We start from the raw sequence: 27,986 nt of genomic DNA, 5'->3' as shown, positions 1-27,986 counted from the left end.
TCACCCCGTGGGGTCAAAATGATCACAAGAACGGTGAGCAAAACCCCCAGAACCACACGGGGGGACCTAGTGAATGACCTGCAGAGAGCTGGGACCAAAGTAACAAAGCCTACCATCAGTAACACACTACGCCGCCAGGGACTCAAATCCTGCAGTGCCAGACGTGTCCCCCTGCTTAAGCCAGTACATGTCCAGGCCCGTCTGAAGTTTGCTAGAGTGCATTTGGATGATCCAGAAGAGGATTAGGAGAATGTCATATGGTCAGATGAAACCAAAATAGAACTTTTTGGTAAAAACTCAACTCGTCGTGTTTGGAGGACACCAAAGAACACCATACCTACTGTGAAGCATGGGGGTGGAAACATCATGCTTTGGGGCTGTTTTTCTACAAAGGGACCAGGACGACTGATCTGTGTAAAGGAAAGAATGAATGGGGCCATGTATCGTGAGATTTTGAGTGAAAACCTCCTTCCATCAGCAAGGGCATTGAAGATGAAACGTGGCTGGGTCTTTCAGCATGACAATGATCCCAAACACACCGCCCGGGCAACGAAGGAGTGGCTTCGTAAGAAGCATTTCAAGGTCCTGGAGTGGCCTAGCCAGTCTCCAGATCTCAACCCCATAGATAATCTTTGGAGGGAGTTGAAAGTCTGTGTTGCCCAGCGACAGCCCCAAAACATCACTGCTCTAGAGATCTGCATGGAGGAATGGGCCAAAATACCAGCAACAGTGTGTGAAAACCTTGTGAATACTTACAGAAAACGTTTGACCTGTGTCATTGCCAACAAAGGGTATATAACAAAGTATTGAGAAACTTTTGTTATTGACCAAATACTTATTTTCCACCATAATTTGCAAATAAATTCATTAAAATTCCTACAATGTGATTTTCTGGATATTTTTTTCTCTCATTTTGTCTGTCATAGTTGACGTGTACCTATGATGAACATTACAGGCCTCTCTCATCTTTTTAAGTGGGAGAACTTGCACAATTGGTGGCTGACTAAATACTTTTTTCCCCCACTGTAAGTAGTGTTATCGTTTCTGAAAACATGAAGGTCACTTTTTCTAAATGGTGAGAGCCTGTCTCTCACTCAGCCTATCCCTCTTCTCAGCACAGTCACCGTTTCTGATCAGCTGATTAGCCCACTGAGCTAACTGGCTAGCATCTGAGTGATGTGCCAGCACAGCTAACAAGTCAACGAGAGACAAGAACAGGACATGGTACATAAGAGTCCAGGTGATTAATGTGATTAAGAAATAAAATAACAACCTTTGACGCTCCAATCAGAGACCAAACGGAACCCCTTTCCTATATTTCCTTCATAACCATCCCTTCTATTGGTACATTTTTTCACATCCACTTTGCAAAACCTTGGTCCATAAATTAAGTTATTATTCAACACCAGACATACAATGCTCAGTCTGCCTCAATATTTGTAGTGAAGACTACTAAACAGGGCTTTAACAAGAAACGGTTATCTTTCTCAGACTGACTGATACAGTATTACTTCTGACTGAATCTTACAGTATGATACACTACTGCATTCACCATGGATGTGATGCAATCATGCTTGGGCCACATGACTACATCTAGTCTATGCTTTCCCAACAGCATTGTACCTGTACCGGTCCTTCAGCATATGGATAAACAGAAAATAATTGTCAGGTAGATGGTACTACTTATTTGTTTGTTAAAATAAACATTATAACACCTCAATAAACATAACAGTGCATTTTCTTAAGTGATGTTAATTATTTAGTTGTCTCTAAAAAACTTAAAATGAAAATGAATAATCTGAAAATAAAATCAGAAATCGTATACATCCCTTCAAAATAATATTCTAGATAATATTCTAGAATTCTAAGCTGGTAAAATAAATCAAACTCTAAAAGGCGTAGATAACATCAGAGCGTCAATCCCTAGAAAGACTTCATCCCTTGAAAGCAAAATGCCCTGTAGTGGAATTCTGTAGTGGAAAATTCACATTTCCATTTTTCCACTTCCCTTTTCTGTTGATACCCTTTTTGGATAAAGGCTGAGTAATGTTATATCCAGATAGACATACTGTAGCAGGCTCCAATGCCCCCATAACAGATCTCCCTTTTCCCACCATCCTTTTCCCTTATTCTGCTTGATTGAACATACACACAGCGATTCAACATGTCATTATGTTACAGTTATACTAACAAAGCAACACTCAAAACCATAAAGTTAAATTGATGAAATGAGACAACCACAGTCATGAGCTATAATAGAAAATATAATAGACTAGGAGATAAACGCGTAGTAAAAACATACAATGATCCAGCATATTCCCCATTCATCTCATCATGATATTGTAATGCTACCTGCCCTCATCTGAGCTATAATAAGGTTAACATTAATTGTCCCTAGTTTTCATTTAATTCCCTTTGACGACCCTTCAAGTCCGAGGAGGGATTGAAGGGTGGATGGATCTGTTACTGCATGCAGTCGAGTAGGGGACGACTGGATGGGGATGGCTTCTTGCTGCCATAACGGAGCAGAATATGGGTAGTACTGTAGGTAGGGTACGTCTCATATTACCCTTCAGAAGAAGACCAGCCCCGGGACTGAGTGAGCTGCTGGTTTATAAAGATGGCCGTTGTTGTTGATAGTCCACAGCTGGCGACTGCTCCAAACCATCAACCGTTAGATAAGGACTGTTGATTATGGGAATAACATTGCGGTCTTGTCCCGAATAAAGCTGGTTTCTTTCTGAAAGAGGGAGATATCAAAATCGACAGTGCGTGAGGGTTCCCTTTGTAGTGTAGTAAATTGATGTGTTGCTGGGTTAGTTTTGATGGTAGAGAGATCCAGAGGGGGAGGATGAGAAAGTGTGTGTGCTTGTCACAGACAACAGTCTGAGGACTCAGGTCGCTGGCCAGGTCAGAAGTTTAAAAGGTTAAAAGGTCTACTAAACCAGGAGTTTTCAAACCTCTCTGGGACCCCCAGTCGTTCCATGCATTTGAACTATTCAAGAGCTAGCACACCTGATTCAACTTGTGAACTAATTATCAAGCCCTTGATTAGGTTAATCAAGTGAGCTAGTTCAGGGCTACAACTAAATTGTGAAACGTCTGGGAGTCCCCGAGGAGAGGTTTGAAAACCACTGTACTAAGCGAACAGGGCGTCCTCTGGTCTTTCAGCCTTCTTCTTGCGTGTGCCTGTAGTTGCACCAGGGTCACCACTAGGGGGTGAAGGGAGGCTGGGCACCGTCTCTGCTGCCTTCGCCCGCTCCTCCAGAAACTTGTCAAACTCTAGAAGAGGAGGAGAGGGATCAGGAGGAGGAGAAGAGGTAAGCATATTATACATGCTAGCCAGAGGTGAATAATATTTTCTACCTTCACTGGTCACCCCTTCTTCTCCCTCATCTCCTTGCTGTTGAGGAAGTGAAACAAAGTTAAACATTTGTCCCTCACTGACCAAAGTGTGGAAACTATTTTAAGGACAATCCTAATTTACACTCCGAGAAATGTAAAAAGTTTATTTTGACCTTGCATTTACCCAATAGTGCTGATTAAAACACAACCAAACTCAGTAACTATACCTTGACAGTGTTGGCGTGCTTTTAACCACAGACAGGACAGAACAGGATGCACGCACACACACACAACGGGGCCTCAATTTCTATCCCATCAACCACCCTCACCGCAAATCCATTTAGGTTAGAGAACTTCAATAAATACAATGTATTACCACATTCTTACATCAAATGAATTAAGACAAAACCACCATGCACCAAAGAGGACAGAAACCCTTCAATACTGAAGTCATTTGTTCAAGCCAGGACACACCGTTAGTATTGAAGACTACACAGGAAGCTACAACGGATTAGACACGTGATTGGTCAAGGATGAGGAAATGTGTTGAAAGACAAAGGAAGTGGAATGTGTTACAATTAGATTTCTGAAGAACAAGCAGTCCAGAAATGGAGGGATGCAACAGGAATAAAGGAGAAGAGAAAAGAAAAGAACAGGCAGAATAAAATCATGATGGTCTCACCAAGTCGGTACACAGCCACTCCTCTATGTCATCCATGACAGAGGATTGGCCAACGGGAATCTACAGGGCAACATCATGGACAAACAATCGCACAGAAAACAAACGAAACAAAATAGAAGACAGAGAAACAAAGCAAAAAGAAAATCAACTTAAATATAATTGAAATATAATGCAAAAAGCAATACTAGAAACTCAAACCAAACAACGAATAAAAATGCTAACAAACCATTGCATTTGATAAAATGGTACAAAGACCTCTGCCATTGATCGATGACATGAAGAAGTACCAATGGCACACGCCATGAAACACACCAACAAAGAGAGCCATGTGAAGGCTTTGCAATGCCATGCAGTGACAGTGAATATGAAGAGGCAACATCTTGAAGGCTGTATGAAACTCTGTGGGCTGGGATGGGATGGCCATGCACTAGATGAGACTAGTCTGAGTTAGTGTAAGCTTGGGAGAATTGGTTATAGAGGAGGCCAACAGCACACACAACACAACACGGCCAAGCATGGTGGAAAATAATGTATTGCCCATAGGGCTGACCCCATTTAGTCGACTGGTCGATTGTTCGGTCGATAGGCTGTTTGTTGGTTGACAGAGATTTTGTTGTTGTTGAGCGGTCGCAAATTGATTTTTTTCTTTTTTAGGGCACACGAGAAACCTGTGATTTACGCTCGTTTCAGTGAGTGGACTAATCCATTGCGCAGGCCGTGGGGATGGCACAGTACATCACTAAGACATACTGTATGTGCTACTGAAATGGTGCAACACTAATAAAAATAAGATGTATTTTCCAAATTGTTTGGCTTATTACTATTAACATATGCCATACATTCCCTTTCATTTAACTGTGTACCCGCCTGATTTTTTTCCCCCAGACGGCACACACAAATGACCCTAATTGTAGCCTACGGTACGTTTCGACCAGAAGCGGTGCCTCCGCTTGACAACTCTTCGCTCAAAAAGACTGGCTGCTTTTTGGGCATGGGCGTGAACCTATTCAAGTAAGTAAATAGATTTTGAAAATGTAAAAAACCCTGATGTATTATTAGCTAGCTAGCTACAGCAGGCCACTGTGTTATTAGCTAGCTAGCCAACTTTACATACTATAGCTAAGTGAAACATCATCAGCTAGTTAGCTTCATATTACACTGAACAAAAATATTAAAACACAACAGCTCAAGAAGCTGATTATACAGCATGATCATGACACAGGTGCACCTTGCGCTGGGGACAATAAAAAAAGGCCACTTTTGTTTTGTCACAACACAATGCCACAGATATCTCAAGTTGAGGGAGCGTGCAATCGGCATGCTGACTGCAGGATTGTCCACCAGAGCTGTTGCCAGAGAATTTAAAATGTTAATTTCTTTACCATAAGCCACCTTCTAAATTGTTTTAGAGAATTTGGCAGTGCATCCAATAGGCCTCACAAAACGCAGACCACGTGTAACCACACTAGTCCAGGACCTCCACATTTGGCTTCTTCACCTGCGGGATCGTCTGAGACCAGCGACCGGCAACCTGGACAGCTGATGAAACTGTGGGCTTGCAAACCTGAAGAATTTCTGCACAAACTGTCAGAAACCGTCTCAGGGAAGCTCATCTGCATGCTTGTCGTTGTCACCAGGGTCTTGACCTGACTGCAGTTCGGCGTCGTAACCGACATCAGTGGGCAAATGCTCACCTTTGATGGCCACTGGCATGCTGGAGAAGTGTGTTCTTCACTGATTAATTCCGGTTTAAACTATACCGGGCAGATGGCGTTGTGTGGAATTTGCTGATGTCAATGTTGTGAACAGATTGCCCCATGGTGGAGGTGGGGTTATGGTATTTGTAGGCATAAGCTACAAACAACGAACACAATTAAATTTTTTCGATGGCAATTTGAATGCACAGAGATACTGTGACGAGATCCTGAGGCCCATTGTCGTGCCATTCATCCACCGCCATCACCTCATGTTTCAGCGTGATAATGCACAGTACCATGTCACAAGGATCTGTACACAATTCCTGGAAGCTGAAAATGTCCCAGTTCTTCCATGGCCTGCATACTCAGACATGTTACCCACATGTTTGGGATGCTCTGGATCAACAGCGTGTTCCAGTTCCCGCCAATATCCAGCAACTTCACACAGCCATTGAAGAGGAGTGGGACTACATTCCACAGGTCACAATTAACAGCCTGATCAACTCTACACGAAGGAGATGTCACACTGCATGAGGCAAATGGTGGTCACACCAGATACTGATTGGTTTTCTGATCAATGCCCCTACCTTTTTTATAACAGATGCACAGCTCTATTCCCAGTCATATGAAATCCATAGATAAAGGCCTAATGAATTTATTTCAAATGACTGATTTCCTTATATGAACTGTACCTCAGTAAAATCTTTGAAATTGTTGCATGTTGAGTTTATATTTTTGTTCAGTGTAGCTTGTTATCTTGATGTAGGCCTATTGACCATTGTAAATGAAAAACTCATGTTCCAAATGCATTTGTAGATAACAGCAATGGAAGAGGGTGAATGGATTTTTTTCTCCAGCTGTCAGAAAACATTTACATTTTACATTTTAGTCATTTAGCAGACGCTCTTAAAAGAGAGTAGGTGTACTACTTAGATAGGGCAGGTTGTGGGATGACATTATGAAAATATTCTCCAGTTTTAGTCACTACAGAGGAAAACTATGAAGACAGAGAGATAATAGCCAGGGCTGTCTAATTGTAATAAAATGAAGCCTGTTTCTTTGTGATGTCTGTCCTCAGATTTGGAGAGCTGTGAAAGCCTGTCTGCAGACAAAGGTATTTTTGTAATTATAAAGGATCCCCTCTTCCTGGGGTCCAGCAACATTAAGGCAGTTATATACAATTTCAAATATTACATGGCATTACACTTCTCACAACACATTGTGTTCCCTCAGGCCACTACTCTACTATCGCATATCTACAATGAATGTCCCAAGAGACTGCTTGCACTTCCTTGTATGCCATGGGTTGTATGTGTACTTATGTTAGCAAATGTTCTATACAACAATACAAACGTATTACAGCTTTAGCAGGCCAATCGTTCTCCTGGAGGTATGCTGGGTGTGCAGGCTTCTGTTCCAGCCCAGCACTAACACACCTGATTTAACTTATCACATCTTTTTTTACCCTTTTTCTCCCCAATTTCATGGTATCCAATTGGTAGTTACAGTCTTGTCCCATCGCTGCAACTCCCGTACGGACACGGGAGAGGCGAAGGTCGAGAGCCGCGCATCCTCCGAAAAACAACCCAACCGAGCCGCACTGCTTCTTGACACAATGCCGGCTTAACCCGGAAAGGGGGGGAAACACCGTACACCTGGCGACCGTGTCAGTGTGCACTGTGCCAGGAGTCGCTAGTGCTCGATGGGACAAGAACATCCCTGCCAGCCAAACCCTGGACGATGCTGGGCCAATTCTGCGCCGCCCCATGGGTCTCACGGTCGCGGCAGAACCTGGACTCTAACCATGATCTCTAGTGGCACAGCTAGACATGTGATGCAGGGCCTTAGACCACTGCGCCACTCGGGAGGCCCCACTAACTTATCAAATCATTGATAATAATGTGTATTATTACTGAGCTGGAACAGAAGTCTGCTCACCCAGTAGATCAGGGAGTGGAGCAAGGTTGTCCACCTCTGGTATGGACTCTTCTTGTTCACCCGAAATTATGCTTTAGTAATAATAGCCTACTTACTAAAATGTCTAACATTTACAAACAAGTTAGATTACTTGTACATTATGAAATGATATGTTGATTCATTCAATGTTGATTCATTGAAGTGAAGCGTTTAAACTTGTTTTAATTGTTAACTTAAAACATTATTCAAGATGAACTAGTGTCAATCTTCATTCATCACGGATCACAATTCTGCAATAAAAAAAAGGTGTGAAGGGGATCTGTCTCGAATTTGTCTGTGTTGCTTTCTCAAATGAACATGACCTTTTTGTCCAGTTGTGAGCTCTCCAAATCAGTTTTATTTGATTGTCAATGTCTCAGGATATCAGCCATGTGAACCCATTTTGCAGCTTATCATAATGGAATGCATCACCAATGCAGCCACAGGCCTACAGTATAATGGCATTACTGGCCTAATGGGTATGTGCAATCAATGTGCCCCTTGTCATTGTACATCTAAAGCAGAGAATGGCTAAACTCACATAATTTGCATATTGATGAGCAAGCTATATGTTCTCAATTTAAAATGATAGACATACATAATGCATGAGGCTAACCATAAGCCAGATTTCCTGCATGATTTTTCTGACCTGCAATTGTTTAGTGCAAATCCAACCCTTTTATTCTAGGTACAGTATTGTACATGGGGAAAAATAAGCTGGCTATTTGTAAGCCAATTAAAAATGTAAAAAAATAAAATAATGTGGCGTGGGGAGCGTTGTAATTCTACCTCGTTTACTTGCCCAGAATGATTTTAGAACACAAAATCAGAAGGTCAATGGCATGGAGTACTGCAGAGATGGTGTTGATGGTGGGTAAAGATAGATTTGCAAAGCTACAATTTCCTTTCCCCAAATTACCCATTCATGTGAATATAGGCCAATTTATTTTACAGGAAGTGAGCTATAATTATCAATGTCATGACACAAGTATAAATTTCACAATTTAATTTACAACACATTCACAAAACGGTGGCTTTGATGTTTAGGTTGATTAATGTTCATAGCTAGCTAGCAGCACAAGCAAATATTGTTGTGCCAATCTCTCTTCACCCACCATCAACACCAAAAATCTCTGCAATCCTCCTCCATGCCATTGACCTTGTGATTTTGTCTCCATATTATAGCAAAGCAAAATCATATAGAATTGGGAAAACCAGACACAGTAATGATTTGCTTTCCTCCATCTTTTTTGGTTGTGCTTGCCTGGAACTAATGACAGGCGGAACTATGTTTCACGAAGATCTGCTCCTCACCTGATTGGTTAACAGCAGCGGTGGCCGCGTGGAATTTGCATAAAGTAGAGCAGAGCTTAAGTTTCTATCGCTCCGCTAGCAGGGTTCGTGGCCCTCACCTTCCCACAATCCCCTGTGCATTGCTCCGCGTGCTACCGTTGAAAATGAATGGGGGCGGGACTTCGTCTGGCGAATTCGGAAGTGGTGGAAACCCTACATTACCTACCCGTACATACCGTAGCTACTTCATACTCTTATTAGGCCAAATTAAGACAGCATGTCGAAAAGGTCTGCAGTATGGCAGCATTTCATTGTAGTAAAGGATGACGCCAAAAAAGTGGAATGCAAACTCTGCAAACAGCGGTTTGCTTACCATAGTTCGACAACGAATATGACATACCACTTGAAAGCAGTAAGTTAGCCTACTTTGTTTTTCTAGTTGCATGCTAAAACATTGACAGGCTTTATAGGCTTGATATGTGAACATTTCCAAATAATGTAATTACATAGTAATAGCATACATAATTAATTCAAAATGTAGGCCTACTTAATTTTAAACTTCGTGTATTTATAGGCGCATCCCCAGTACAGCACGAGCACCTCCACTGCTAGCTCAGGTTTAACCCAAACCACCTTGGACCAGAAGTCCCCAATCTCAGAAAAAAGAAAGAGAGAGATAACCGATGGTATCGTGGACTTCATTGCCTTGGACATGAGGCCCGTTAACCTGATAGAGGGCGTGGGATTTAAGGATATGATGAAAATCCTGGAGCCTGGTTACACCGTTCCCAAGAGAGAGACTGTTATGCATGCTCTGACAGCGAAATATGAGAACACAAAAGAGAAGGTTTTGGAGTCTATCAAAAACAGCCAGGCAGTAAGTTTTACAACCGACATGTGGACCTCACTGAGAATGGAGTCTTACATGACCGTAACTGCCAATTTCATTACGGAGGCCTGGGGACTGCAGTGTCTTGTGCTGGAGACAAAGCAAATGGAGGAGAATCACACCGCCGCCACCATTGCGCAGAGACTTGGAGAAGTGGCTGACAAATACGAAATTCCAGGATGTAAAAGGGTCGCTGTGGTACACGACAACGCCGCAAATATGATTTTGTGTGCAGATATACTGGGTCGGGAGGAGAAATGGGCAGGCGTTAAAGGAATCAGATGCGCTGGACACACCTTACAGCTGTGCATCAACGCCACTCTCAATCAAGACCCCATCTGTCGCACTGTGGCTGCAGCCAGACACCTTGTGGCTCATTTTAAGAAGCGAGCAAAAGCCAGAAAGGGACTAAAGGAGAAACAGAAACAACAAAAGGTGGTTGAACACGTCCTGATCCAAGACGTTTCCATGCTGTGGAATTCTTCTCAGACCATGCTAGCGCGTCTGATAGAACAGAGATGGCCCGTAACAGCAGTGCTCTCCGACCCCAACTACACCGGGAAAAATGAACGCAACCTTGATCTCACCACAGCGCAATGGAACATAGCAGAGGACATTTCGAATGTGCTGAAGCCGATTGTCACTCTGACGGAGTTGCAGTCCGAGGAGGAAAACGCATCATTATCTGCAACCATACCCATGCTGACCAACCTCAAACGCCGCCACTTGGCAGCAGTGGAGGACGACAGCCCTACCACTAAGAGTCTTAAAACAAGGCTGGTGGAGGAATCCGACAAAAGATGGCAGCTCAAAGACCAACTTTTTGAGAGTAGTTTATACGTCCAAGCAGCAGTCGTAGACCCCCGCTTCAAGCTGCTTTCGTTCCTTGACGATGCAAAACGGGACGTAGCCTACATCAACGTGTCCCAGCTGGCCGACCGTTTGAGCGCCGAGGGAGACAGAGACAGCTCTACATCCACGGATGAAGAGGAGGTACCCGCACCAAAAAGAAAAAAAACGGACAAGGAGCGGGAGATTGATATGCTCATGTGTGGAGATGGAGAGAAAGAGGATCAGGGAGATAGCAAAAAAGAAGTTAAGTATTATCTCCAAGATAGAACGAAAGTCGACGCTGGACCACTAGCTTGGTGGGGGAAAAATGAGGACAGGTATCCGAAGCTGGCCAGAGCAGCGAAATATCTCCTCTCCATTCCGGCCACCTCCACTCCATCAGAGCGGATCTTTTCCAAGGCAGGGTTTATATTCAATAAAACGAGGAGCAGCCTTCTGCCCGAAAATGTTGACAAGCTGGTGTTCCTGTCTCATAACTTGAAAAGATTGAGGAAGTAGGCTATTAAGCGGCAGCCCAGGTCTATGTGAGTAAGTAGGCTAGTCCGATACAGTTGACAGATGGAGAAGATGAAGCTATTATGCTAAATATTTGGAATTGTAGAATAGCCTATGCTTATTTGTTTTTATAGCCTAGGCCTATACAAGCCATTTTATATGTTCAGCATTAGTTTAAGCTGCTGTTGAATGCGATTTAAAAATAGGCTACAACTTGATCTTTATTTTGTTATTCATGTATTTTATTCATTATTAAACATATTTACTGTTTAATGTTCAACTAAGTTAATAGTCACTAATACTGTTCAACTATGTTGATTGAATACTATGCCTACTGGCTGTAACTGCTGCTGTTCATTATTTTAATTATGCACAATTTAAATAGTTCACTTTCTTATGTTCTTAATAATTTGATATTTCCATTTTGCAATACAGTACCAGTCAAAAGTTTGGACACACCTACTCATTCAAAGGTTTTTCTTTAATTTTACTATTTTCTACATTGTAGAGTAATAGTGATGACATCAAAACTATGAAATAACACATATGGAATCATGTAGTAACCAAAAAAGTTTTAAACAAATCAAAATGTTATATTTGAGATTCTTCAAATAGCCACCCTTTTGCCTTGATGACAGCTTTGCACACTCTTGGCGTTCTCTCAACCAGCTTCATGAGGTAGTCACCTGGAATACATTTCAATTAACGGGGGGAGGGGGGTATACAGAAGACAGCCCTATTTGGTAAAAGACCAAGTCCATATTATGGCAAGAACAGCTCAAATAAGCAAACAACAGTCCATCATTACTTTAAGACATGAAGGTCAGTCAATACATTTTAGTAATTTAGCAGACTCTCTTATCCAGAGCGACTTACAGTTAGTGAGTGCATAAATTTTTCATACGGAACATTTCAATACCTTTCTTCAAGTGCAGTCGCAAAAACCATCAAGCGCTATGATGAAACTGGCTCTCATAAGGACCGCCACAGGAATGGAAGACCCAGAGTTACCTCTGCTGCAGAGGATAAGTTCATTAGAGTTACCAGCCTCAGAAATTGCAGCCCAAATAAATGCTTCACAGAGTTCAAGTAACAGACACATCAACATCAACTGTTCAGAGGAGACTGTGTGAATCAGGCCTTCATGGTCAAATTGCTGTAAAGAAACCACTACTAAATCAATAATAAGAAGAAACCTGCTTGGGCCTAGAATCGCGAGCAATGGACATTAGACCGGTGGAAATGTGTCCTTTGGTCTGGAGGAGGTGGTGTTATGGTGTGGGGGTGTTTTGCTGGTGACACCGTCTGATTTATTTAGAATTCAAGGCACACTTAACCAGCATGGCTACTACAGCGATACGCCATCCCATCTGGTTTGGGCTTTGTGGGAATATCATTTGTTTTTCAACAGGGACAATGACCCAACACACCTCCAGGCTGTGTAAGGGCTATTTGACCAAGGAGGAGAGTGATGGAGTGCTGCATCAGATGACCTGGCCTCCACAATCCCCTGACCTCAACCCAATTGAGATGGTTTGGGATGAGTCGGACCGTAGAGTGAAGGAAAAGCAGCCAACAAGTGCTCAGCATATGTGGGAACTCCTTCAAGACTGTTGGAAAAGCATTCCAGGTGAAGCTGGTTGAGAGAATGCCAAGAGTGTGCAAAGCTGTCATCAAGGCAAAGGCTGGCTATTTGAAGAATCTCAAATATAAAATATGTTTTGAATTGTTTAACACTTTGTTTACTACATGATTCCATATGTTATTTCATAGTTTTGATGTCTTCACTATTATTCTACAATGTAAAAAATAGTAAAAAAAATAAACTGGAATGAGTAGGTGTGTCCAAACTTTTGACTGGTAGTGTGTATCATATTTTAGAGACATAGGCTATTTGTGCTTGGAGTCAGTGATAAGCTTAGCTTAGGCCAGGGTTCTTCAATTCTGGTCCTGGAGGGCCGAAACACTTCTGTTTTTTATTTCTACCTGGTAGTTAATTGCACTCACCTGGTGTCCCAGGTATGAATTAGCCCCTGATTAGAAGGAGAGGATGAAAAACAGAGGTGTTTCGGCCCTCCAGGACCGGAATTGAAGAACCCTGGCTTAGGCTGTTTTAACCTAGGCTACTGTAGGTCTAATTCAGATTGTTAAGTACCACGATAAAGACATTTGAAAGTTGTTACCTGGTTGTGGCAATATATATATATATAAACTTAGCAAAAAAAGAAACGTCCCCTTTTCAGGATCCTGTCTTTCAAAGATAATTTGTAAAAATCCAAATAACTTCACAGAACTTCATTGTAAAGGGTTTAAACACTGTTTCCCATGCTTGTTCAATGAACCATGAACAATTAATGAACATGCACCTGTGGAACAGTCGTTAAGACACGAACAGCTTTCAGACGGTAGGCAATTAAGGTCACAGTTATGAAAACTTAGGACACTAAAGAAAAACACAAAAAGAAAGATGCCCAGGATCCCTGCTCATCTGCGTGAACGTGCCTTAGGCATGAGGACTGCAGATGTGGCCAGGGCAATAAATTGCAATGTGAGACATTTTACATTTAAGTCATTTAGCAGATGCTCTTATCCAGAGCGACTTACAGGAGCAATTAGGGTTAAGTGCCTTGCTCAAGGGCACAGACAGATTTTTCACCTAGTCGGCTCAGGGATTAGAACCAGCGACCTTTCGGTTACTGGCACAACGCTCTTAACCACTAAGCTACCTGCCGCCCCAGAGACGCCTAAGACAGCGCTACAGGGAGACAGGACGGACGGCTGATCGTCCTCGCAGTGGCAGACCACGTGTAACAACACCTGCACAAGATCGGTACATCCGAACATCACACCTGCGGGACAGGTACAGGATAGCAACAACAATTGCCCGAGTTACACCAGGAACGCACAATCCCTCCATCAGTGCTCAGACTGTCTTCAATAGGCTGAGAGAGGCTGGACTGAGGGCTTGTAGGCCTGTTGTAAGGCAGGTCCTCACCAGGCGTCACCGGCAACAACGTCGCTTATGGGCACAAACCCACTGTCCCTGGACCAGACAGGGGTGATGGTCGGATTCGCGTTTATCGTCCAAGGAATGAGCGTTACACCGAGGCCTGTACTCTGGAGCGGGATCGATATGGAGGTGGAGGGTCCATCATGGTCTGGGGCGGTGTGTCACAGCATCATCGGACTGAGCTTGTTGTCATTGCAGGCAATCTCAACGCTGTGCGTTACAGGGAAGACATCCTCCTCCCTCATGTGGTACCCTTCCTGCAGGCTCATCCTGACATGACCCTCCAGCATGACAATGCCACCAGCCATACTGCTTGTTCTGTGCGTGATTTCCTGCAAGACAGGAATGTCAGTGTTCTGCCATGGCCAGCGAAGAGCCCGGATCTCAATCCCATTGAGCACGTCTGGGACCTGTTGGATCGGAGGGTGAGGGTGAGGGCCATTCACCCCAGAAAAATCAGGGAACTTGCAGGTTCCTTGGTGGAAGACTGGGTAACATCTCACAGCAAGAACTGGCAAATCTGGTGCAGTCCATGAGGAGATGCACTGCAGTACTTAATGCAGCTGGTGGCCACACCAGATACTGACTGTTACTTTTGATTTTAACCCCCCCTTTGTTCAGGGACACATTATTCCATTTCTGTTAGTCACATGTCTGTGGAACTTGTTCAGTTTATGTCTCAGTTGTTGAATCTTATGTTCATACAAATATTTACACATGCTAAGTTTGCAAGTTTTCCTACTTACAAAGCATGTAGAGGTCTGTAAATTTTATCATAGGTACACTTCAACTGTGAGAGACGGAATCTAAAACAAAAATCCAGAAAATCACATTGTATGATTTTAAAGTAATTAATTTGCATTTTATTGCATGACATAAGTATTTGATCACCTACCAACCAGTAAGAATTCCGGCTCTCATAGACCTGTTCGTTTTTCTTTAAGAAGCCCTCCTGTTCTCCACTCATTACCTGTATAAAAGACACCTGTCCACACACTCAATCAAACAGACTCCAACCTCTCCACAATGGCCAAGACCAGAGAGCTGTGTAAGGACATCAGGGATGAAATTGTAGACCTGCACAAGGCTGGGATGGGCTACAGGACAATAGGCAAGCAGCTTGGTGAGAAGGCAACAACTGTTGGCGCAACTATTAGAAAATTGAAGAAGTACAAGATGACAGTCAATCACCCTCGGTCTGGGGCTCCATGCAAGATCTCACCTCGTGGGGCATCAATGATCATGAGGAAGGTGAGGGATGAGCCCAGAACTACACGGCAGGACCTGGTCAATGACCTGAAGAGAGCTGGGACCACAGTCTCAAAGAAAACCATTAGTAACACACTACGCCGTCATGGATTAAAATCCTGCAGCGCACGCAAGGTCCCCCTGCTCAAGCCAGCGCATGTCCCATCTGAAGTTTGGCAATGACCATCTGGATGATCCAGAGGAGGAATGGGAGAAGGTCATGTGGTCTGATGAGACAAAAATAGAGCTTTTTGGTCTAAACTCCACTCGCCGTGTTTGGAGGAAGAAGAAGGATGAGTACAACCCCAAGAACACCATCCCAACCGTGAAGCATGGAGGTGGAAACATCATTCTTTGGGGATGCTTTTCTGCAAAGGGGACAGGACAACTGCACCGTATTGAGGGGAGGATGGATGGGGCCATGTATCGCGAGATCTTGGCCAACAACCTCCTTCCCTCAGTAAGAGCATTGAAGATGGGTCGTGGCTGGGTCTTCCAGCATGACAACGACCCGAAACACACAGCCAGGGCAACTAAGGAGTGGCTCCGTAAGAAGCATCTCAAGGTCCTGGAGTGGCCTAGCCAGTCTCCAGACCTGAACCCAATAGAAAATCTTTGGAGGGAGCTGAAAGTCCGTATTGCCCAGCGACAGCCCCGAAACCTGAAGGATCTGGAGAAGGTCTGTATGGAGGAGTGGGCCAAAATCCCTGCTGCAGTGTGTGCAAACCTGGTCAAGACCTACAGGAAACGTATGATCTCTGTAATTGCAAACAAAGGTTTCTGTACCAAATATTAAGTTCTGCTTTTCTGATGTATCAAATACTTATGTCATGCAATAAAATGCAAATTAATTACTTAAAAATCATACAATGTGATTTTCTGGATTTTTGTTTTAGATTCCGTCTCTCACAGTTGAAGTGTACCTATGATAAAAATGACAGACCTCTACATGCTTTGTAAGTAGGAAAACCTGCAAAATCGGCAGTGTATCAAATACTTGTTCTCCCCACTGTATATAGATATATGTTTAGCTATGGCGGTCCGGACAGATAAAAAAAATATTTCTAGTTCATTTCTAGTGACTTGAGAAAAGGACATGGGCAAATATTAACTTTTTTTAAAGGCTTAAGAGGGGCCTTGCAGAGGGGCACTTACTATGTATGGTAGTCCGATCAGTTTTAGGGCCATGGCCATTCATACTGTACTGAACACCAATGTGACTGTTAATGTGGATATATACATTCAATTAAACAACCATTTTGTACTCCCTCTGCTACTGTATGATTCATGTCCTAGTATTTTCCCTCGCTTCCCCCATGTCAGGTTGTTACTACTGATGCTCTACATACTGTATAGTTTGAAACTTAACATCATATTTTCAACTTATAGTTATTTATACTGTAATAACCAGCAACATGCACAGTTAAACTGTTTTCTAGGAGGAAAAAAAAGTAGGCATGAAATGGTCAAGCAAAAGTTAATCAATCGCCACTCTACAAAATTATCAAAAATAAAATATAATGGATGCCTCTCTACTGCATGAAATTATCACATGCAATACACCCTCTAGACCAGGGATGGGCAACTTTGATGGGGGGGGTCACAGAAATCGGAACTCATCATGAGGAGCTGAACTTGCTCTCGGGTCTGTGTACCCACATCCATACCCACACATGGAGTCAGAGCCGGCCCTAGCCTTTTGGGGGCCCTAAGTAACATTTTGTTGGGGAGCAGCCCTCCCCACTTGCAAAACATTTTAACGGCCCCCCCTCTTGAAAATGTTGTAGTTTTAAATCGAGTTTGCTGCAATTCTACACATTTTGCCATGGGGCGGAGAGAAATGTTTGCAGTTTTGAATATGATATCCGAGTGAGAATGACTAACAAAATCAATGGGGGCCCCGCGGTCGGTAATTCAACCATGATTAGTACATGTTTAGATAGCTGGCTAGACAATTTTACCAATCAAAAAAAATGTAGCTGACATGGGCTAATTGAGTGACTGTCAGTGACCGACATAAGAGAAAAACTGCTGATGCACAACCAAATTTCAAAATTGCACCTTGTGTCTTCTACTATTCTAACTCTCAACAGTAAGTTGAGACCCTGATTGAGTTCTTAAAATGTTTATTTATTTGACTTGCTTCTAACATTAGGGGGGCAAGTCCCTCCATGTCCCCTTCTAAGGTTTTGAGGAAAGGGGACTGGGAAGGGAACAATAATCAAATCAACATCAAATGGTATTCTCTCGTCCGGCAGCCTTCTCCTGCCATACCTCTGTAGCACACAGTTCCCCACTCCTCTGCCACAGGTGTGTGGAACTGACTCATTAGGAGTGCTGCTGTGGCCGATGCAGTGACTCTCCAAGAAGCTGAACCGAATCTTCAGTGAGCGCTTTCTCCGGCGTTGGATAGCGGTCGCTGTCCACGGATCTGAAAGATAATCTTCAGTGTGCTGTTGAATTGGCCCACTCTGCTGGTTTGCAGGTTAAACAAATTAATTCTTCATTTTTACTTGGACAAATATAGATACAAGGCTTATTGTGTAGCCTATTAACAGCAACTTCAGGAATGGGAGAATCTGCAAAGGCCAGCAGCAGCTTGAGGAGGGTCAGGAACAGGTTATTTTCTTCTGGTTATCTTGATCTCTGGCTCCCTCTTTCGTCATTTGTGTCTTAATTATTTCAACAGTGCGCTTAAAGCATCAGACAAGCTCAGTGCATATAGTTAATTTTCTTAACACACATAGGGTGTGTCTATATATGGAAAAATGCACGTTTTAAAATTACCACCAATCGATTGGTCGAAAGAACAGAGGACTCTCGGTCGACAAATATTTGTTTTGGTGCGGGACAGCCTTACCCTGACAGTGTAACAGCACACTGCACGTAAAAGTTAAAGGTCATCCTTAGTGATGTTAGTGCACTTCTAAAGGTTGGCCAGCCAGAGTACTCACCCCTCCTGCAGGCTGCTGCCTGACTTCCAGAGGAGGCAGCCCAATCCCACCTATAGCATTAAGGTCCTCTAGAGGAGCTCTGCCAGGAGAGAGGTAGTGTTTAATGACCAGAAGAACACAACATTCAGATAGAAATGTATTGTGTAGAACATGTATCATTATCAGTCATGTAGAATAGTGAATTGTGTATGCTCTATTCATTACAAGCCTAGGAGGTAAGGGCTAGGCGTAGTCTCTGAACAGGATACCATGTATGATGCGTTCTTACGTGATGAGTGTCTCGGTGGTCAGAGGCAGAGATCCAGTCCTGGTCTGGGCGAACATGTCAAAGTCGTCCTGAGGCTTACAGCTGGGCAGAGAGCTCAGAGTGCTGCTCACACTGTCACCCACATCTGAGGAACAACAAAAGGACATCAGCCATATTGTTCAGACATAATAAAATAAATGTTAATTACATTTGTGTTTTTAAGAATATGTCATATTGCTGAATGACCTGGTAAACAGTTCAAAGAGAACAAAATGAATCACCACTGTTACAGTAGATTTGTCTTTTACTAAATAGACTTGGATGGGGTGTACAGTAACACAGAGTCTGGGGGACGTACCAAGGCCGGCCAGCTGAGAGGCCAGGGAGGCGGGTGAGGAAGGGCGTGCAGCGGGGGCGGTGACCATGTTGCTGACGACAGCAGGAGAGCCAGGACCCAGGTCTATCAGGTTGTCCTCTGTAGCCTCACTGAGGACCTGGGAACCAGGGATATGAGAATGAGTGAGCGAGAGAGAGAGAGCGCGACGGAAAGCGAGAGGGAGAGAGAGTCCCGCAGAAGAGTATGAAAGACCACTCTTTTAGGAGCCCATTCCAAACAGAATGCCAATTCCATTTCCCATTAGTCACTACAACAAACACAAAGTGACAAACTAGTTGCTAAGGGGATTACACAAAAAGGGCTACGGCACCTCGCTTTAGTTTGTTCATCGATTTGACCAACATCAAAATGATTAGCTAGAACAGAAGGTTTCAGGCAAATAAAGCACATAGGAATGTGAGAGATCAGGGAAAATCATAGGTTAGCTGGAGAAAAGCATGAATATGCCCATGAATGAGGAACAGTTGTTGTTTGTGGGACTTTTTGTTAAGGGTGTAGGGACTCGGACAGAAACGGCTAAGAAGAGAAATGCAATAAAATTTGATTGTGGTGAAGATTGATCTGTTTTGTGTGCCTCTCTGATTGGTCATTAAATTGTGAGCAGAGCCTACAGTTACCACGGCAATGAACTTTGCACTGGGTGTTGTTTTTTATTTTGGCTGATTAAGAGATCAATCTTTCCCCTTGAGAAAGATGGGTGGTTGTGTGGGATGGGAGGGGTCAGGGCATCTTTAGACACCTGGTAGATGTTGCCCCTTAGGCACAGATCTAGGATCAGCTTACCCTCCCTGAATCCCAACTTTAACCATACAGGGAGGACAAATCTAAACTGATCTTAGATCAGTGTCTAGTGGCAACTTCATCCTTCTCCCAGCTTTAGACTGTCTCTGGGTCAGTTACTGAGGAGTCTGTGTGGCTAAAACATGCCATATGGAGCAGATGGGATTATAATATAATAATAAGCCATTTAGCAGACGCTTTTATCCAAAGCGACTTACAGTCATGCATGCATACATTTTTACGTATGGGTGGTCCCGGGGATCGAACCCACTACCCTGGCGTTACAAGCGCCATGCTCTACTAATTGAGCTACAGAGGACCACCCATATACAGGGTCATTCATCGATGTTTTAACAGTGCCACTTGGGGTCCAAATACATGTGACATACTAATTATTGGGGTGACTTTCATACTTGCCTGCCTCAGCTAGCCATAAAGACACAAAACAGAAAGGAAAAGACCATAAATACCATTAACATGCCTGGGCAACACGCCACAGTCAGTGTGGGCATGATATTAACGGTACGGCGCAGAAAGATGATCTAACAAGTAACATGCCTTAGCCTACATCTCTAGACAGAACAGACTCGACGACGTTACAGTATGAGAAAACATTTGTGAGAAACAGGCATGCTATGGAAGACAAAGTATCAAGTAGAGATAGGAATAACATGATGCATTCGCATGTGTCAACCATGTACAAATAAGGAAGTGATGTTATAGTGTGTGTGCGTGTGGGAGGGGTTACTTCCTATGGCTGTCACTGCAAACTCACCCCATTGCTGATACCCTGAGATGCTCTGCCTGACCGGAACCTCTCGTACCTGAGAGAAAAATCTAAATAATGAAAATATCCAAGTAAAAACTGGTCCACACCTGTTCATAACAACTATTACATGAAGTCATGCATGCCTCGCATTGAGTAGAAAGGTGTTATTTGAGACAGAAATGTCTCATAGTGGTGAGAAATGTTGTTGAGGTGTGTGAGCTAGCCTACCTGTCATAGCGTAGGAAGATGTTGTTGAGGTCGTCATTGACGTGCAGAAGTTCCTCTGTGACCTCCTCGTTAGACACACAGGAGATGAGCTCCACTATCCGCTGCTGCATGGCCCGGCACGTCCGGTTCAGCTCCTACAAACAGCACACACACAGGTTTACACTTTGGTAATACCCAGTTTGTGCGTTACCCAGTCTGACATTAACCCCAGTCTAGCCCTTTATACAGTTATCAGAGATCTGAAAGGATCCGATGGCGTTAGTCCTTTCATTGTGTACCAACTGCAGAAAAAGGAAACTACCTGTACCAACATTGAAAGCACTCCCTGTGGGAACACCCTTTTGCTCTATGGAAACACAATTCAATCATCTTTTCTATTGGTCAAGGAACCGGACCCTATAAAATGAACTGTAACAATACCAGGGTTGAAGCTGACATCATAGAGTCAGAGAAGGGGGGGGGGATGAGTATGACCTGCAGGAGCTCGTGGTCCGAGGGGTCCTCCTGTCCAGGAACCATCTCTGTCAGCATCTCTGACATCACCTTGGTGTTGCCACGCACGATGTCCAGCTCACTGCGCAGCCGACAGATCTGGACAGCAGAAGGAATAACATGTTAACTCCTCTCAGATCCATCTCCTTGCACCTTAGAATGCAAGCTTTCCAGAAGATTTTAAATGCCTTTTCACAAATCTGGGAAGGGAACAGATTTTACATTTTAGTCATTTAGCAGACGCTCTTATCCAGAGCGACTTACAGTTAGTGAGTGCATACATTTTTCATACTGGCCCCCCGTGGGAAATGAACCCACAACCCTGGCGTTGCAAGCACCATGCTCTACCAACTGACCTACAGGGGATCTTGCAACTGTAATGGCCATTCACTGACTCCATACCTGTTCAGGTGAGGGGTTGATAGACCCAGAGGCGCCGAGGTTGGGGACCTGCGGGGCGGTGTAGGTGGGCGGGACAGACGCTGCAAAGGGTGGGGCGGAGACAGCATGGGGAGGAGGCTGCTGATGGGGGTGGGGGATAGGCTGGGCTGGGGGAGGGGCTGTGGCCTTCTGTGTGGCTTGGTTCACCTCAGGGCCAGTCGACAGCTTTAAAATGAGAAAAAATGTTTTTTTACTACAAAATAGCAGAATAACAGATGGATTCTCATACTCAACATAGAGTAGGGAAACGCATGCAAATGGATGTGACAGTGGCAGTCATACCCGTTGAGGAGTGTGGATTGGAGACAGGGTCTCCAGGTCCGACATGGGGAACTCAATGCCTTTCCTCTTCAGCTCCTCATAGATATGGACCACACCCGTCAGGTCTGGACTACTCCTGAATGCGTCAGCCCACGCCTGGGAGAAGGGAGGGAGAAAGAGAAAGTCTGTCAGTGCTTTATTCAGGTAGCCCTTTAGACTCGTACCCATACAGTGGGGAGAACAAGTATTTGATACACTGCCGATTTTGCAGGTTTTCCTACTTACAAAGCATGTAGAGGTCTGTCATTTTTATCATAGGTACACTTCAACTGTGAGAGACGGAATCTAAAACAAAAATCCAGAAAATCACATTGTATGATTTTTTAGTAATTAATTTGCATTTTATTGCATGTCATAAGTATTTGATCACCTACCAACCAGTAAGAATTCCGGCTCTCACAGACCTGTTAGTTTTTCTTTAAGAAGCCCTCCTGTTCTCCACTCATTACCTGTATTAACTGCACCTGTTTGAACTCGTTACCTGTATAAAAGACACCTGTCCACACACTCAATTAAACAGACTCCAACCTCTCCACAATGGCCAAGACCAGAGAGCTGTGTAAGGACATCAGGGATAAAATTGTAGACCTGCACAAGGCTGGGATGGGCTACAGGACAATAGGCAAGCAGCTTGGTGAGAAGGCAACAACTGTTGGCGCAATTATTAGAAAATGGAAGAAGTTCAAGATGACGGTCAATCACCCTCGGTCTGGGGCTCCATGCAAGATCTCACCTCGTGGGGCATCAATGATCATGAGGAAGGTGAGGGATGAGCCCAGAACTACACGGCAGGACCTGGTCAATGACCTGAAGAGAGCTGGGACCACAGTCTCAAAGAAAACCATTAGTAACACACTACGCCATCATGGATTAAAATCCTGCAGCGCACGCAAGGTCCCCCTGCTCAAGCCAGCGCATGTCCAGGCCCATCTGAAGTTTGCCAATGTCCATCTGGATGATCCAGAGGAGGAATGGGAGAAGGTAATGTGGTCTGATGAGACAAAAATAGAGCTTTTTGGTCTAAACTCCATTCGCCATGTTTGGAGGAAGAAGAAGGATGAGTACAACCCCAAGAACACCATCCCAATCGTGAAGCATGGAGGTGGAAACATCATTCTTTGGGGATGCTTTTCTGCAAAGGGGACAGGACGACTGTACCGTATTGAGGGGAGGATGGATGGGGCCATGTATCGCGAGATCTTGGCCAACAACCTCCTTCCCTCAGTAAGAGCATTGAAGATGGGTCGTGGCTGGGTCTTCCAGCATGACAACGACCCGAAACACACAGCCAGGGCAACTAAGGAGTGGTTCCGTAAGAAGCATCTCAAGGTCCTGGAGTGGCCTAGCCAGTCTCCAGACCTGAACCCAATAGAAAATCTTTGGAGGGAGCTGAAAGTCCGTATTGCCCAGCGACAGCCCCGAAACCTGAAGGATCTGGAGAAGGTCTGTATGGAGGAGTGGGCCAAAATCCCTGCTGCAGTGTGTGCAAACCTGGTCAAGACCTACAGGAAACGTATGATCTCTGTAATTGCAAACAAAGGTTTCTGTACCAAATATTAAGTTCTGCTTTTCTGATGTATCAAATACTTATGTCATGCAATAAAATGCAAATTAATTACTTAAAAATCATACAATGTGATTTTCTGGATTTTTTTAAGATTCTGTCTCTCACAGTTGAAGTGTACCTATGATAAAAATTACAGACCTCTACATGCTTTGTAAGTAGGAAAACCTGCAAAATCGGCAGTGTATCAAATACTTGTTCTCCCCACTGTATACGGGTTGAAAATGGCAGATTTGGACACTGATAAACGTCTAAATTGGAACACAGTGGCTGTACAGTAAAATGCTATACATGACATCAGAGCTCTGGCTCTGTGCTTCACAGGGAAAGGCTGTCAATTAAAGAAGACTATGTATTTTGAAAGAGACGTTGAGGATTATAATAACTACTGCTTTGATGTCATAAAAGCAAGCAAACCCATGAGTCCAAATGTGCACTCCACATTTCCATATCATAAAACTCATGTCATATACAGTGTCAACGTTTATGATCACTATGTTTGATGTAGAGTTACAAGATGACATGGCGTCACCCTGGATTGTTCTGAACAGAATGAGCCTGTGTTTGTCTATTGTGAAGAAAATTTGCCACGGTACACACACCTCAATGCGCTCATGACTCGTTTCTGCGCGCAGCAAAATAATGATCAATTTCCTGAATTGCATTGTGAAAGCCTAACACCGTAATATTGTATTTTATAACTTAGCTATTCATGTTGGCAATTGAACAGGCTTTCAAATTATGCCCACCTGACCCAGATTGCGATTTACAATGGACCGTTTTTGGATTGCATAAACAGTAATTTTGTGATGTGGGGATGCAGGGTTGTGTTCCAAACAAAACAACTACAAGTGTGCTTGCTCTATTTCCTCAACGGCACAGCTAGGAAGAAGGAAAAAAAAAGCACCTTATAGTTGAATACTTTTCTTTGAGTCACAAGTGCATTGAAATGACTTAGGAACTGTGCACACTGTGGTGAGGTGTGTGGCCACTTGGAGACACCAGTTAGTCCGCTCACTCAAACCCTTGTAATTGAGGTGTCTTATGTTGCACCTATCCAACATTTTCCAGGAATATTCTTATCATGTTACTGAATGTATCCAGAGTATTTTCAGATTTCGTTATCAACAAATGCAGCGAAAAGTATAGTAAATGTAAAATGCAGTGTAATGTTTGGATTCAGTCTTGTGTCAGGTGAACTGTTTTGTCCTCACCTTTGGTCTGATAATTTTGCAATAATCTCCTAACTGTTCCTTATAATTTTGCAATAATCTCCTAACTGTTCCTTTTCAATTGCTCCCATGGTTATGCATATGCTTTTCATTTTTCTTCTATAAGAAACATTTTAATTTAGCCCTATTCATATAGGCCAATTCCCACATGTGTAGAGGGTTAAATGGTCAAAGTATTTAGGTCAAGGGTGTCACAAATTACATTTAAGCTACCACAAAAGCTCTTGTTGGCTGAGCAAGGAAGCATGTGAGCATCTTGGGTGTATCATCATTACACATTCATCCTTGTAAGAAAACAGTGCCGCGTTTGTAATAACACTTGCATGTGGTCTGGTGAAAACCATTAAAGTTCCATCAACAGCCACCATCTCAGAGGGAAACTAGAGGCCACCTGAGGCAATCGGCCAGGGTTACCCAAGATCCCCATGGTAACCAGAGAACACCTGGCTGCAGGTAGCAAACACCTGAGGCCCTGCCTGAAGAACACTGGATCCCCCAGGGCTGCAGCCACAGGCAACCAACACCTTTCTCTCCCCAACTACCTCATACTGTGCAGTACAGTATACTCTCTCAAAGCACTTCCATATAGTATACTTTCTCAAATGACTTCTATTTGCTCAAGGACAAACTATCATCATCATCATCTCCTAACACAATTCTGTCAGAATACTTTAAAATGTAGTTTATCAATGAAAGCTCGTTCTATTAGCTTTATCACCAAAGTTGTCACAAATAAATAAAAACATGTAATGCATACACACTCTCTCACACATAAGTGTGTGATCCTTTACCTGGATCAAGGCGAGCACTTTGTCTTGTACGATGGCGGGAGGGTTGTTTTTGGGGGAGATGATTTTTACAAGCACGCCGTCTATGAAGTCTCTGCTGGTGACAAGGGCATGAAAACGATGCCCGCAGTTCTTCACACATGTCTCCAGGACGGTCAGTGCCAGCATCACCTCCCTGTAGTTCTTGTTCCCGTTCAGCCTTTTCTTCATGGCCCTGATGGCATCCTTGGGCCTGCAGCAACAACGCACAGCGCAGAACAGAGCGCAGGGTCAGATAGGGAGGAGACAGACACACATGATAACTACAACAGCGTAGTAACGATGTAGTAACTGCACCACCAAGCAGAATTTCGCCATGTTGACTGAAATAATGTTAGTAATACTTTACATAAATCTTTATTTATGTAAAGTATTACTAACAATGGTCTAGGCTACACTATAATGCAGATACATCATAACAGTGGTAGGTGTGGCCTTCCCTTGAATTCCTGATACAGAGGGCTTTATCAAACTGATGTCATATTTTGAGATAAACTGTGAGTAGGGGCAAATCCACCTGCCCTAATTTACCACACACTTATCAAACAGAAACAGGCAATGGACTTTAACACTTTTACAAACAAGTTTAATGGGCCAGATAGCTATCCAAGCCCTAGATAGTAGGCCAGTACTTGGATCAAATCCATTCCTGCCTTTGATAAGAGGCAAGGCAAACAGAGCGAGAGACCTTCACCAAGAAGGTTCACAAGTCCAACTTCACACAGCTCCAGAATAGGTGTAAAGTGTGTTTAATTCACATCATTCATTAGCCTAGTTAAAATGCACTTTTCTACTCACCCATCCTCGGTTTCATTGATGATGTCACATATTTCCATATTGAGGGCCCAGTCCTCACTCTGAAGCGAGCCATCAGTGGCTCTCTCTAAAGAAGACAGAACATTAAATTCCCCCTTGTCAGAGCAGTAGAAAATGATTGTAATTTGAAAACAAGATCCTTTTCATGATTGCAATGATCACACAGGCTAACTTGTAAACTAGCAAGGTTTGTAGCTAGCTATTTAGCGCAGTCACAACAACGCTATACTAATGTAGCTAGCTAGCTAACTAAGTTAGTTACCCAGTCATGTACTGGGGAGGCTTGTTATGCCCCCGTGCCTTGGGTTCTTGAGAGCTAGCTAGCAACTTAGGACAGCTGTGTCCAGGTGATCAGTGGTCCAGCTGTCAAATGCATGACATACCACATGGTTCATTCGAATAGCTAGCTAGCCACTTACAAACATTTGCTAGCCAACCAGTTATCGAGACCAGATACAGACCGTAACTAGCTTGGTTGCTAGCAAGTTTAACTTTAGTAGCGAGTGTAAATGAATAGGTTGCAACAAACAAACGGCAGATGCCCACCACGAACTAGCAAGATTACCACGAACTATTGCTTATGCTTACATTGATGAATATATAGCTACATAACTAGTTAACTACATATTTATTGCAAATTATCTGAAGCTAACCAGCTTGGAAATAACCTAAATGATAGCTAGTCAGCTGGTTAGCTTCGCTACTATGGGGTTCGATAGCCAAAGTCAAAGAACTTAGCTAGCTAGCATTAAAGACGATAACGTTAACTAGCCAAGTAAGAATCAAATGTCATGGCGATTCAAGAATGTGAAACACGATTATCTGCAGATTCCTTTCAATCAGTTATTAAAAAAAAAAAAAAACTAAAAACGTACCAATACAATGTCCAACAGGAGTGCTGTATGGATTTCCCAAAAGGAACTCCATCTCGATCGACTTCAAACAATTTGTACGAAGTCACGGTTCATGGAAAATACAAAGTAAGCCCCGCCCATCGACCAATTTCATTGGCAGAGGCATCCAGTATGTCAATCTGATTGGGCAGCATTAACGTCCATCATTGCAGTGCAGACCTTTGTAAATAAATGACAACCATCACTGCATTCATGAATCTGAAAGGACTACATAAAGAAACATTAATAAAAACTAGATTTAAAAAATATTACGGTGACAAAATGTTTGTGAGTCTTATTTCCAATAAGGTTATGTAAAGAGTATGACATTTTACAATCTGGCAGTGTACATAATCCAAAGTATGTTTACATAGAACATTTCTCATATCCACATTTACATTTATGTCATTTAGCAGACGCTCTTATCCAGAAGACATGTCATGGGACAAAAATGCAGTGCTAGGATTTCAAAATGTTTGCTTTTCAAAAAATAACAGAACAGTGTTTCCATGTGTCATTTTTATTCTAATGCATTTAGGGGTTGATTCAAAGTGGTTT

General features: G+C 43.3%; 2 protein-coding genes across 4 annotated transcripts; one reads left to right on the top strand and one right to left on the bottom strand.

Annotated features, from left to right (window-relative positions):
- Window positions 1-962: 962 nt before the first annotated feature.
- Window positions 963-27,492, bottom strand: tom1l2 (target of myb1 like 2 membrane trafficking protein). Of its 3 annotated transcripts, XM_041858834.1 has the most exons (14): window positions 27,411-27,492; window positions 26,518-26,602; window positions 25,684-25,912; window positions 22,058-22,192; window positions 21,737-21,940; window positions 21,317-21,433; window positions 20,843-20,976; window positions 20,621-20,669; window positions 19,027-19,162; window positions 18,690-18,813; window positions 18,422-18,500; window positions 4,028-4,087; window positions 3,367-3,403; window positions 963-3,282 (listed from the first exon to the last, which is right to left on the bottom strand). In XM_041858834.1, exons 1-14 carry the CDS (start codon window positions 27,460-27,462, stop codon window positions 3,140-3,142), a joined length of 1,584 nt encoding a protein of 527 aa, XP_041714768.1. In that variant the 5' UTR covers window positions 27,463-27,492; the 3' UTR covers window positions 963-3,139. The 3 variants fall into 3 exon arrangements, with proteins under 3 accessions (XP_041714768.1, XP_041714769.1, XP_041714770.1); XM_041858835.1 differs by lacking the exon at window positions 4,028-4,087; XM_041858836.1 differs by lacking the exons at window positions 963-3,282; window positions 3,367-3,403; window positions 4,028-4,087 and adding an exon at window positions 17,535-17,898.
- LOC121547511 (E3 SUMO-protein ligase ZBED1) lies at window positions 7,321-11,709 on the top strand. The gene is made up of 2 exons (XM_041858833.2): window positions 7,321-9,385; window positions 9,548-11,709. The coding sequence occupies exons 1-2, from the start codon at window positions 9,251-9,253 to the stop codon at window positions 11,210-11,212; spliced, it is 1,800 nt and encodes a 599-aa protein (XP_041714767.1). The 5' UTR covers window positions 7,321-9,250; the 3' UTR covers window positions 11,213-11,709.
- Window positions 27,493-27,986: the final 494 nt, after the last annotated feature.

Source organism: Coregonus clupeaformis, chromosome 31 (genome assembly GCF_020615455.1).
Source record: "Coregonus clupeaformis isolate EN_2021a chromosome 31, ASM2061545v1, whole genome shotgun sequence".
Lineage (NCBI taxonomy): Eukaryota > Metazoa > Chordata > Actinopteri > Salmoniformes > Salmonidae > Coregonus > Coregonus clupeaformis.
Note: the sequence above shows the minus strand (reverse complement) of the source record. Positions and strands in the feature narration are given on the sequence as shown.